Source organism: Trachinotus anak, unplaced genomic scaffold (assembly GCF_046630095.1).
Source record: "Trachinotus anak isolate AG129_WGS33_773 ecotype Australia unplaced genomic scaffold, CSIRO_AGI_Tana_v1 ptg000009l, whole genome shotgun sequence".
In the NCBI taxonomy this organism is placed as follows: Eukaryota; Metazoa; Chordata; class Actinopteri; order Carangiformes; family Carangidae; genus Trachinotus; species Trachinotus anak.
The window spans coordinates 18,580,208-18,592,445 of record NW_027273860.1 but is presented as its reverse complement, the minus strand read 5'-3'; the positions used below and the strand labels follow the sequence as shown (position 1 = coordinate 18,592,445).

General features: G+C 46.1%; 1 protein-coding gene across 1 annotated transcript in view; it reads left to right on the top strand.

Annotated features, from left to right (window-relative positions):
• The first annotated feature begins 482 nt into the window (after positions 1–482).
• zeb1b (zinc finger E-box binding homeobox 1b) overlaps positions 483–12,238 on the top strand; it is a 48,594-nt gene continuing 36,838 nt past the window's right edge. Inside the window, exon 1 of the mRNA XM_071485656.1 lies at positions 483–763. Within this exon, the coding sequence (XP_071341757.1) occupies positions 706–763 (58 nt within the window). The 5' untranslated portion in view covers positions 483–705. The remainder of the gene's footprint in view (positions 764–12,238) is intronic.

Sequence of the window (12,238 nt, the reverse complement as noted above, 5' to 3'; positions counted from 1 at the left end):
ACACACACACACACACATACACACACACACTGTCTTCTACACTGCTATCCTACTGTGTTTATCACACACACACGACACAAACAACAGGTTGGTAGGTCAAAGTTAGGTAACAAAATGTCATATTCGAAGGTGTTATCATATAATGTGCACTGATGATGTCAAAGAATAATAAACAAGAATTGCCTGTTTGTGTGTAAGAGAAAAAATGTGATAAATTACTAAAGGCAACATAATATTACCCTTTCAAAATGATTTTTTAGGATAAAAAAACAATTAAACAACAAATAAATTATATTTCCAATTTGCATTGTGTTCAGGTAAACAGAGGTACTGTAGTTAGTTTGTGGTGTTATAAAGGATGCAAACTAACACACCCCTTCACCACTTTCACCTAGGCTTCTACCTTTTAGTTATTAATATAAAAACAGAAACAAATAGCTCCATCACACGGTTTAAATGCAGGACACATTACTAATAGGCTGGGCAGGTACATCATACATGCGGTCATCCCTCTCACTTCCAGTATCTAGGATGAATGGTTCTGGCAGCGTGGATCGGGGAGGTGCGGGAAGGTGATGTCGTAAAGTGTGTCGTAAACCAGGTGCGGAGAAGGGGAGGTGAAGGGGAGGGAGGACGAGGAGGAGGGGGAGAGGGGGTGAGAGAGGAGGTGACTCTCCGGCAGCATTTAGACACAACGAAAGGATCATGGCGGATGGCCCCAGGTGTAAGCGCAGAAAGCAGGCGAACCCGAGGAGGAACAACGGTGAGTAAAACTACTTCCGACGCGGAGCTTTTCTTTCGGGGAGACGGTGGAGAGGCTGTTCTGTCTCCTGGTAATTTCAGCGAAAAGTTTGGCAGTCCATAAGTCCAGTTTTTAGCAACAGAAAGTGCTGGGAAGTAGCAAGTGAGCGCTGTATTGCAGCCCTATGTGGTGTACCGTTATACCTGGGTCGCGTCTCTCCCTCCGCCTAGCGGTCCGCTGCACCGGAGACCGTTATACGCACCTCACCCTGTGATAAGTGGACCAGCTTTTGTCTCCACTTTACACCTCTTTATTCATTTTAATACACTTCAAACCTCCTTGTAGACTCTACATTCATTGATTTAGTTATATTCTGTCGAGTTTTTGAGCCCACCACCAGACTCGGACCTGTTCAGGGGGGAAGCAGGCTACCTGATCGTTATTCTGACCTCGACAGACTGCTTGTTTCTGACTGTTTTAGTTGTAAAAACATTAGGTATAGCTGTGCTTTAACCCAAAACATCATTTATGGGGTTTTTTTTTTTTTTTAAAAACAGATACAAAACAACAGTTTGGTTTGTTCTTTCTGTCCTTTTTACTCTCTCGTAGCAGGTAGCGACAGGACACTGTTGCTGCTCTGCCAGAGTTGACCCCACGCGTTTATTATGTCTGATAAGTGTCTAAAATGAGGTCCACACTGACGGCGACACCTCTGTCCTGTTGGAAGACAGGGGATGGGGGGAAATACGCGCTGTTGCGTTGAAGCACCTCTTGAACATTTCTCCGGGGGTTTTTTTTTTTTCTTCATCCTCCAACTTGTTTCAGGGTTTCGGCTCTGCGCCGCTCGCACCGGTCGCCCTCGGTGTTTTACGGGGCTTTGGTTGTAAAGTAACGGGGGCTCAGCAGAAACATGGATGGGCTGACTGAGGTTCCGGGGACCGAGGAAGATCTCTGCCCATATAAGGACAGCGGATACTCTCCAGGCGCGCTGGGAATCCTGATTCTTGTAGGACCGTGGACGCGACTGAACCTTGAAACACACTCAGTTTATTTTTCTTTTCTTTTTCTCTCCCTGTTCTGTTATTATTTTGTCCCGTAAACCAACAACGATAGTGGCCACCCTTTCTGCGCTTCGCGGTTTCGGTACGCGGGGTTTCGCTCGCCTTATTGTGGCCGTGAATGTTCGTATGGTCACAAAGTAGACTACGGGATTCTCCTCAAGGCTGGACACTTGATTTCTCCCGTCTGTGTGACACATGTAAATGTTAATTTGGCTTATTTTTGAAATGGCTGCTTCCTGCTACGTCTCTCGGTGTGTTTAAACCGTGTGATCGTTGTGAATCCGTTGAGCGACAGTGTACCACGTTTTTTTTCTCATTATGATTATTATAAAGAGAAGCCAAGCCTGCTCTGTGGTGCGGTCCGTGTGTTGTCTATCAACCAGTCACACTCGTGTGTTGTGCCGCCCAGTGTAGCTTAAGGGAACTGAGGTAATGTTGGAAATTCAGCGTTGTGCTGTGTAGCATCAAAAATAGGATGGACGAACCCGCTTAGTAAGAGCCGGTAGTTTCTGAGGCGCTAAAAACAGCCTTCAGTGGGAGGCAAAATGCGACAAAATGTGTCTGCTGAATGTTCTGAGGATGAGTGATGTGAAGAGTGGCACGTTGTTTTCATGGGTCCTAATGATGATTTCCACCGTCGCCTCTTTTTCTATGTGGCGTGTTCAGCTTTGCCTTGCGTCCCGGGAGCGTGTGTGCAACCAAATATGTAGAAGGTGTGGACACACCTCAGATTACGGTCCTGCTGTCAAGGTGTGGATATTTCCCTGCCGCGGGAGAGGAAGGGAGTCTCACTCACTCAGGAGACACTTCAGGATGTCTACCTGTAATTGTGCCTTTTCTCTCAAACTTTACGCGATTTCATTAAACTTTTCTCATTAATGACGCGAGCCCATTGATATTTAAAGTCACATCCGTAACCTAACAGATGTGTTCCCTGTGACTTCGACCCATTTGCCTCAAAGGGCCGTCAAGGTGTGCTTTGAAGTCCTCACTTCTGACAAGGCTGGTGATCTGTCATGTAAATCACCTTCTCTGTGTTTTGAAGGGAATTCCTCTGTGAAGTTTAAAGATTCAAGGCTGCTGCTGCTGCATGTCGTCATAGCCTTGGTTATAGTTGGCATAAGTGGAAAAAAAACTTTAAATAGCCATTGCCTGGGCTCTTATAATTAAACAAGCCCGAGTTGTGCCCAGCTTGTTATGGTCAGTGGCTTTGCCAGGTCCCTGGCTAGCAGGGGGAGCTGGGATCAAGGTGAGCTACATTCCCCGCTGTAAACAGAGAGGTGTTAACAGCCTGCAGGATGACAGGTGTTTGCAATCGGCGGGATACTACAGCTTCCTTTGTCGCTTCTCCTCAGCCAGCTTCCCTTAGGAATAGCAGCCGTTCCCTGCAACGGTAATTTAACACAGCAATTTGGGAATAGAGGAATGCACCCAGTATTAACATTCTTTGCAAAAATAAACAGGGCTGTGCTGGGACAGCTTTGTACCTATGCTCGGGAGCTGGAGTCAGTGTTATGCAGACACTTTGAAATGAGTTTGCACACAGGTAGCTAGGATTTCTATTTATTTAACAATATCACAAAAGTCATTTATCTCATCCCCTAATCTGTCTGTCTGTCTGTCTCTCTCTCTCTCTCTCTCTCTGAGGCACGCTCACATTCACACTCGCATCTTGATGAATCATGCATCAAATAAGGAAAATGAGGTTGTGGGCTTGGCACTTGGCAACAACTCATGTAATGTGGAAGAGCATGTTTATTGGCCTGGTAAAACTACACTTAAACTATACTTAGTGCCCTGGACTCACTCACCCTGTCTAGAAACTATAGAATACGACCACATGCTGTTAGTTTGTGGGAGAATAATAAAAAATAATGGTTTAGCTGTAGCTACAGTTTGTTTGGTGAAACAAGCAATGTTTTGGGCTGCGGAGGAGGTGGGGATTGACTCTGTAGGTCCACATGCCACTTCAGTTCTTTAACAGACATCTGTTTACATTTAAAAGGTCCACCCCTGTTGTGTGAAGAGTTTAGCAGAGGAGGAAATTTTTCATTTATCTCACTGCTTTTCACCAACTTCCTCAGCAGCTTCATTTGAAAGTGCCAAGTAAGAAGAAAATCCCCCCGCCTCTGCTCTCTCTTTCTCTCTCCGTCTCTTCCCTCTCACTCCTCCTTCCAGAGCCGGCCTTTTATTTCAGAGTGGGGGTTAAGACACAGTAGCCAGGGGTGCTGTTGATTGCCCCCTGACCTGGGCACCCATGCGTGCCTGGAGTATGACTTCACTGTCCCCCCCCCGTGCCATTGTGAGGCTTCCAGCATGTCCAATTGTGTTTGTGTTTAAGTCTGTTCAATGAAAGGGGAAGAGAGGAGCTGGGGGTGTGCTGCTTTTTCTCCGCTCCCTCCGTCTCTCCATCCATCCCTCCCTGACCCTTTAAACTGTGGGCTCCATGTTCCCTGTGGAGTTGAAAGGGGGGTTGGAGAGAGGTGGTGAGAAATGGCTGAGGTGACTAAAGAGTTTTACAACAGGTGACAACTGTGGGACTGGTGCTGGCGGATGAAAAGCATGACACACATGGTGGCTATCTCGTAGACCTGTATAGATTTTAGGGTCAGAACGAGGAGTATGTTATATTACATGCATCAGCAAAAACAGCCTATAAAGAATTTTAGACCCTGCACAGGTAACACTTTTAACGTTTAACTTTTAACATTTGTTTTTTATCACCTATGTGGAAAAAAGTTTTGCTTCCGGCTGAGTTTCATCCCTCAACACGTCCATCAGGGTGGGAAAAGACCTGTCCTCATCTGACTATTAAGCAGAATTAAAATGATGTGATGTTCAACCACACTCCCACCTCTGTTAAGGCAGCTTAATGATTAGCTGCTCCCATGGAGGCTGAGAGCATTAGCCTATAAAAAGGTAAAGAAGGGGTTTTAAACCCAGAGTCAGTTTCAGTAACCCCCTTAACTGCGCTTGGATGTGCTTTATTGGGGTTTGTGTGGCTGAATGCCTAAATGAACCATTGTGTGTTCAGGCTTTAGTGAGAAAGCCTGAGGAGAAAGAGCCTAGTTACCTTTGCAGTTTGCCTGCTCTACCTCATACACTTTCAGTGGCAAAAGAAAAGGCCCATTCAGCGGGCCCGGCATGGGGAGGGAGAGCCCTTTTCACACTCGGCTTGTGGGAAACTTCTCCTCCATACTGTGCATGCCATTTGCATATGACCCATTCTTTTCCCAAAGGTCCCTGCGAGGGAGGAATCCATGGAACGTTTGCAGAATTCATCAAATCCCTCTCTCACGCGGCCCTCGGGCTCTCAAGGGCCCGCGTTGCAGCACTCTGTGTGACATTTTTGTCTTGGATATGTAGCTTTCGCCTGCGTCACGCTTGCTCGCCATAACTTTAATGCAAACGCATCCCCGTGGCATTTCCATCCTGTGTATTTTTAAGTGGCAATGTGTGCTACCAAGTGTGCTGTTTCTAATGTCAGGGTGAAGGCTTAATTTGGCACAGGAGGCAGGAGTTCCCCTGAATCCCCAGCATGGGCCAGGAGGGGTCCATCTGCATGACAGGACAATGTGATGGGGCCCGCGTGCCTCGGAGGCTCCCTAACTGATGATGACGCAGCCATCCACAGATGGCCAGCACTGTCCCTGAAAGGACGAAAATATCTGGAGTTGCTGAGTTTGGAGGGTGGGATGAAAGGGGCAGGGGGTAACACAAGGATGAGGCGGTGGGAGCTTGTAGCGACGCGTCAGCTCAGTGAACTGAACAATAACTCAACCGTTGCTCTGGAGCAAAATGTGGTGCCCCAGAATAGCAGCGCAGCATGCTGCTTCTTGCCTGCATGAAAGATCATTTAGCTGCTGTAATACCATAACACCAATAGTATCCATTCTGACATGCTTGTTTTCGCCAGTGTTGTGTTGGTCTGCAGCGGCTCTGACAGCCTTGAACCCAAACACTGACAGTGATACAGGAGGTGTAGGCAGGTATTTGTTGCAGTGCAGTTTAGGGAGGAGAGCTTGGTTAAGTGTATCATGTCAGCTAAGTGAGCAGAAAAGCCTCCTCCTGACTCCGCAGCACTGAGTCATGGACACACAGGTGTGTTTGCAAGATGATTTCATCCTTATGAACTCCACCTTCTCTTCTTGTTGTTCCTTCTTGGGCAGGTGTGGGGGTGAGAGATAATATTCTTTAGTAGTGTGTGTACACTCAGGGGAGAGATTACCTCTAAATTGCCGCCCTGGTGGAGGTAAATATTTTGTACAACAGTGAGCTCAACGCTGTCTGTTGATGTGTGTTTTTAATCATGTATTTGGTGGCTGCTCTTCAGCCCCACAGTGAATGACTGTCTGCAGACCCCTACTTACTCCCCCATCATCGCCACTACCTCCTTCTTTCCCTTCCCGCCCATCTCTCCCCTCTCTCCCCTCTCTCCCCTCCTTGTGGTCCTCAGTGGAGCGGTTAATGAAAAAGACTGGACTGACACAATAAGCAGAAGGCGGGCCCAGTGAGGGGGGGTTTATGCTAGCTTGTATTTGTCGCAAAAACTCAAACCTCTGCTGTAGCCTCACCTCGGACCACCTGACTGTCAGCTTGTCATCTATTTTTTGTTGTCTTTTTTTACCAGAAATGTTGGACGTCCAGTCCTTTTTAAGCGTGCTTGACCTTATTATAGTCCCACCATGTTTCTGTCTACAGGGATGAAATTAGATGACATCAGATGAGGAGTAATCCGCTGCCATGTATTGTGCTTTGAATGCAGCCGAGTGGCTGGCTCTTTGCCAGCCTGTTATGATGATCATATTGATTTTCCTCTCCGTAGCACACAGAACTGATAATGGCAGTCCTGAGGGGGTACGCATTCATATTCACATACTGATCCCGGTTGTCCCGTGGGCCGCGGTGACTAACAACTGGAGTGCTTCTCTGTCCCCCAAGCCTGTACATTGAGCAAGGTTAGGCAAACCCTGTGACAGCTCCTGCAAAAAAAAAAAAAAAACCTTAGTCACTCTGTTTGTTAGTCAGAGAGAAGGCTGGCCGCTATGCTGAATGTCAACATGGATAAACATCCACACCGGATTAATGAGAGGAGAATGGCCAGCCTGAAAACAGAGGGAGGGCAGAGGAGAGGGAGGCATGGAGCGTCTGCATCGCCCCATTTAACCCATGAACGTTTTGTTGAGCCCCCCATGACCCAGCTAGTGTGACCTAACCCAAGGAGGCAGCCAAGCCGAGACACAGTGTTAGGAGAAAGGGGCTACATTATGCGTGTGAATGAAAAATAAAAAAAGGACATGAACAGAAGGTAAAGGACATAGGAACAGCTTTATATGTCTCTTTAGAGCAGTAAACAGATTAAAACAGACAGAGAAAAGTTTTTTTTTTCATTCTATACTCTATGTGTACCTGAAGTTTGTGTGTAGTTTCATCAGGTTCCTCCTTACAGAGACGCAACAGGCCTGTTTGCGAAATACCTGTCAGTGAATGAAGAATACATCCACATCCGTACTTTACAGTCTATTCCCTCATTACATCACTCCATATGTTTCTCACCTGTTATTTCTACTGTTTGAAATTATTGCTTTAACACACAGTTGCTGTTTAACCTTTTAGATTTGATGTCTGTACAGTAGAGTCAGACTTTATCCCCCAAACTACATGTAAAACACAATATAGGACCATGATAGAGCAAAGTATAAAGTGCAGTTTTTTTTCTGTACTCGTGGTCTCTATGGCTGTGGGAACAGGAATTAAGCTGGTGACCTTTGACCTGCCTCAGCCCACCTGTCCTGGCTCAGCTCACCACTGCCGGCGTTCAGGTGTTTACAGTTAAAACACACAGGGGCCTCCATAAATATGTGTGTGGGTGTAACGTGTGTGTAGTGAAGGGAGCAGATACCTTCGAATCTCCATAACCAGGCAATCGTGCATCTGTCTTTTTACTTGTGCTGACAGGCCCCTCCCCTCTCTTGTTACACTGGCGCCGGAGCTCTTGCCTGCGAGTCAATGAAGCGTGGCCTTTAATTGATCATGTTTGAAGTCGAACGACACCATTAATTAGTGCTTGCTCATCACTTGTTTGTTTGTTTTGTCCTACTGTTCCCATCATAACACCCATCATTAGCTGTGAGACTTGTTAGCTGAATGGCATCATCGGAGCTATCAAGAACTCACCGCCAATTTCCGTCTTTGACCCTTTCTTCTCTCTTTCTCATTAAGCGTCTCACTCTCTGGCTCCATCTTGAGTCCTATGTATCTTTTTCTTTTTCGCTCTGTCTTTCTTTCTCTCATTCCTCTCTCTGGCAGCTGCTTTGGCTCCGACACCAGCAGGTGCTGTAGGCATGCAGCAACTCAGCTATACAGCGCTCATAAATAACACCTGACAAAAGTATGAGAGAGCCAGAGCTACAGCCGGAGTGAAGGAGGGAGGGAGGGAGGCAGAGATTGAAAGTTTCCTCTGGCAGGAGAACAGGGTGTGGCGCACGGTCAAACGCTGGCCTTCTCAAGAAGGACATGTTCAGAATAGAAAGAGAAAATGTGAGAACAGAGAAAAGAGGAAGAATGTGTGATTTTTTTTTTTTTTATCGTGAATGTGTTGCCTGTTCTTCTGAAGTTGGTGCGGCTCCTCAATGCCAACTTTTCAATAAACCCCTTTCATGCAAATTTCTGGTAAATGGATCTTTTTAAACACAAGGCCGGCACTAAGTGACTGGTTAAGGGGGAACTTGAATTTGAAGGAAGCGAGCGTTATCTTTTCTGTAATTAGGATGTAAGAGCTTGGAACAATGTTAATTATGCTCTAAAAGCAAATGAAGAGGTCAGGAAAGAAATTATATGCACACTTTTATAATCATCATGAGTAATGAACCAGCACTTTGAATAAATGAACCCATAAATCAAGGACTATTAATGAACACAGCTCAAAATCAAATCCGGGCTGTCTCTTTGCCACTTTATGCATTTCAAATCCACCAATGCAAGGCGCACATCCTGTCTCATCAGAAGCGATCGATCAGCTTCTCAGGGCGAAGGTCAGTTTGTCATTTTCTCTTGCCTCACCGTGAACAAAACCAGGAAGTGTGTGAGAGATTACGGCCCAGGATGCAACCTGAAAGCCCTTTATCTCTGTGAAAACAAGAGGCTTCCTGCGGCCCTGCTCCCATCCAGGCCCCCCCCCCCCCCCCCCCCCCCCCCCCCCCCCCCCACCTTCTTCACCCACCCGGCCCCCAGCACCTGTGACAGCCTATTTAAGGCTCCTCATCAGGGGCTGCAGAGACCACAAACCGGGGCAGAAAACATGAAAGCCTGGAAAAAGAATCTGCGCTATTGCTAAGATGCAGGCCTGGCTGTTCTTACGCCACTCAGAGGGCAGAGAAAAATAGCGCCTCTTTTCAGACACATTAAAAAGATTTCACTCTGTAAATTGAAGGGTAAGCCCAGGAACCAGAGGTCTACTTTTTTCTGTAGTGCACCTCACTATTGAGCTGAGAGGAGAACTGTTAGCTGTGTCTACCCGGTGACTTCCAGTCACTTCTGACTTACTCATAAAGAGCACAGAGAGCCTGAGCACAGTATGACACATAGGCCAAAAGACAAGGTCCTGTCTGCCTGTCATGTCACTGTCAGCCTTTAGAGGAAGTTTGTGACTATAATCAGACGCGTGTGTGTGTGTCTCTTTTGTTTGTTTAGTGAAACAGTTTCCTGATCTTCTCTAGTATTCATCAGACATTTTTGATGAGTAAGCAGTGTCACATTAAAGCATGTTGATCACCTGATGTTCTGTTGTTAACCCAAAACCTCTTAGAAATCACTCCTTGCTCCTTTGAGTTGCTGCCACAGCTGGCAAGGGTGGTTTGTCTTGACAGTGGCCTGCGTTGAATTTCAATGACCCCCCTCCCCCCCTTCAACCTCTCCCACCACCCCGGTCTTATTATGCCATCGCTGCTAACTGGCTCCTATTCACTGCAGTGTCCTGACTTCCCAGAGGGACCTAGATAAACAAGGGCTATTCAGTCACTGAAAAGCTCACCCCCTGCCAGCCTTGGGCTGTCCTTGTTTCAGTGCCAGGCTGCAGCGCGTCTCGCTTGCCACCAACGCCAGCAGCAGCGGGCACCGTGCCATCAATTCTTCAGCAACACACAGCACACTTTTAGAGAGATTAAACCTAGACTTAGCTGTGATGACTGATAGATGGCTGCCGTTAATGTAACATATGAATGACGGCGAAGGCTGGAGAGGTGCAAGGAAGTGGTGCATGCGTGGGCGTGAATGTTTCTGTATTAATATGTGCTGCTGTGTGTGAGAGAGAGAGGCAGCAGTTATCTGTAGGTGTGGTGTGGTGTGATGTTGCAGGCCAAGCTGACTTCCTGTTGTTACAGTCCATCAGGGAGATCAGGGGTGGGGGATGCTCCCATGAGATTACCCCGTGAGAGTCACATGGCCTGGCTGCAATGCATTGAAAGGCAATGTTATTTGTGTCTTTGTGCGTGCCTCTGTGTGTGTTTGTGTGTGAAGCGTGGTTCGCGAGTGCATTCCTGACCCCCACCTGAATTCTGACCTGAGTGTGAACTGTCTCTGAAGCTCTTCCTCTGCTTTTTGTTTTTTTTTTGTTATGTTTTCTGCTCTTCCCTCCATCCTTCCTCCTAATCAACAGATCTCAGAGGAAAACTACATCTCCCTAGGGTGCCTCTCTCTGTCTCTCCTAACCAGATGTTTAAAAGCTGTTTGTTTGTTTACCCAGTGGAAGTTGCTTTGATTGATGCCTACCATAAAAACCGCCTGCTCACCAATGACACATAGCTCTGTATTAGAGTGCAATCACTTAAAGTGGGAATCATACAATCGACCAGTTTAATTGCATCAGTTGTTGGCCACAGCTGTTGTCTGATTACAGATGTCATTGAGATCCTGGTGACTGAAGACCATTGGTAAACTAAAGGGACACTGTCCTGTAGGCAGTAACAGTCCTCCTGTCCAGCCTACTTCTATCACTCCCTGACTGGCCGGCTAATTTAAAGCAGTGCCCTTCTAATCGAATGGCTGTCTGATGAATCTATTGAATCAGGACAGATGTCCTCCGGGGTGTGGCAGTGACACAGCGTCTAGACGGGCCGAGAGGTGAGCAGACGACTCCAACGTGATTCAGATCCAAAGGAATCCCACCTCTGTGCTCCTCCTGTACTCTACACTCTACAGACTGTTCCTCCTAAGCGTCTGAGAGTCGACTCCTCAGGAGGACAGGCAGGGTGCATTGTGGGTTATTATAGACCCACAATGATTCTGAAATAAACCCAGGTATAACATTAGAGTTGATTGAAGAGCATTATAGTAACAAGCTAGCAGGCTTACATTTGGGTCAGGTCTTATCTGGCCCTCCTCTTAGGATGGGGCGGAAGCGCAGGGCAGAATTCCACCTAATAATTGTATTGCCCCCTGACAGATAACACTGAGGTAAAGCTGTTTATTGTTTGTGATGAGTCTATTGAACCTGTGCACGCTCTTCCCCTTGTCCTTGGGGAGCTTATCCCTCAGGCAGGGCTGGCTGTGTTTTTATTAAAACCCGGGTTTAAATGGAGCAGGCCCTCTGATCGACAAGCAGATCAACCAACTAATAAAACATACATCACGATATATAGAGAGGCCCCCTCTGAGACTCCGGCTATTAATATACAAATATGGAGGATTACTGTCTGCTTGTCTCCATGGTGGTGGAGAGGGGATTAGGGTCCTGGTCCAGACAGATTGGATTTAATGTGTGTGTAAAGTGGAATTACAAAGCCTTTATGTATGTACAGACATGATCTCTGGGCTGAGACGCCATAACATCCTGTTCTGTTTGTCCACCAGTCACATCCATTACACTTGTGGGTCAGGTCCAATCTGTTAGGACGGAAACATCTTATTATTATTTTATGGAAGTTTAGGCACCATAACACCTTGTGAATCATCTATAATTCTAAATTTTTGTGCTTCACAGCCTGTACTAACCTTATTATATAACACTTACTTGCATGTTTCAAAAACCAAAATAGTATGTGTGTTGCTGTATACAATACACATTTATATCTAGTGCATATAATTTTCCTTACAAGAGAACTTGAACCCATAATCATGGAGTTTTTCTTAAAATGAAAAAACACATTTTGTCTATGAGGGGCAATCCAAAACAAAAAAAAACTTATGTTGTGATGTGTAACTTCCACAAATGTGGATTGCAATGTGGATTGCAAACAGTCATGAAGCTGATCTATAGATGCTGCACAGCCTTTATGAAAGCACAATGCACCTGTGCCTTCCATGCACAAATGTAATATATGTCCACTGAATTTCCATATATGACATATAAAATAAAAGCACAGATGTAAAAATGATATATGAAACTAGAAATTGGTGTAATTTCATATATTAACATATATGTCTAACCCATACCAAT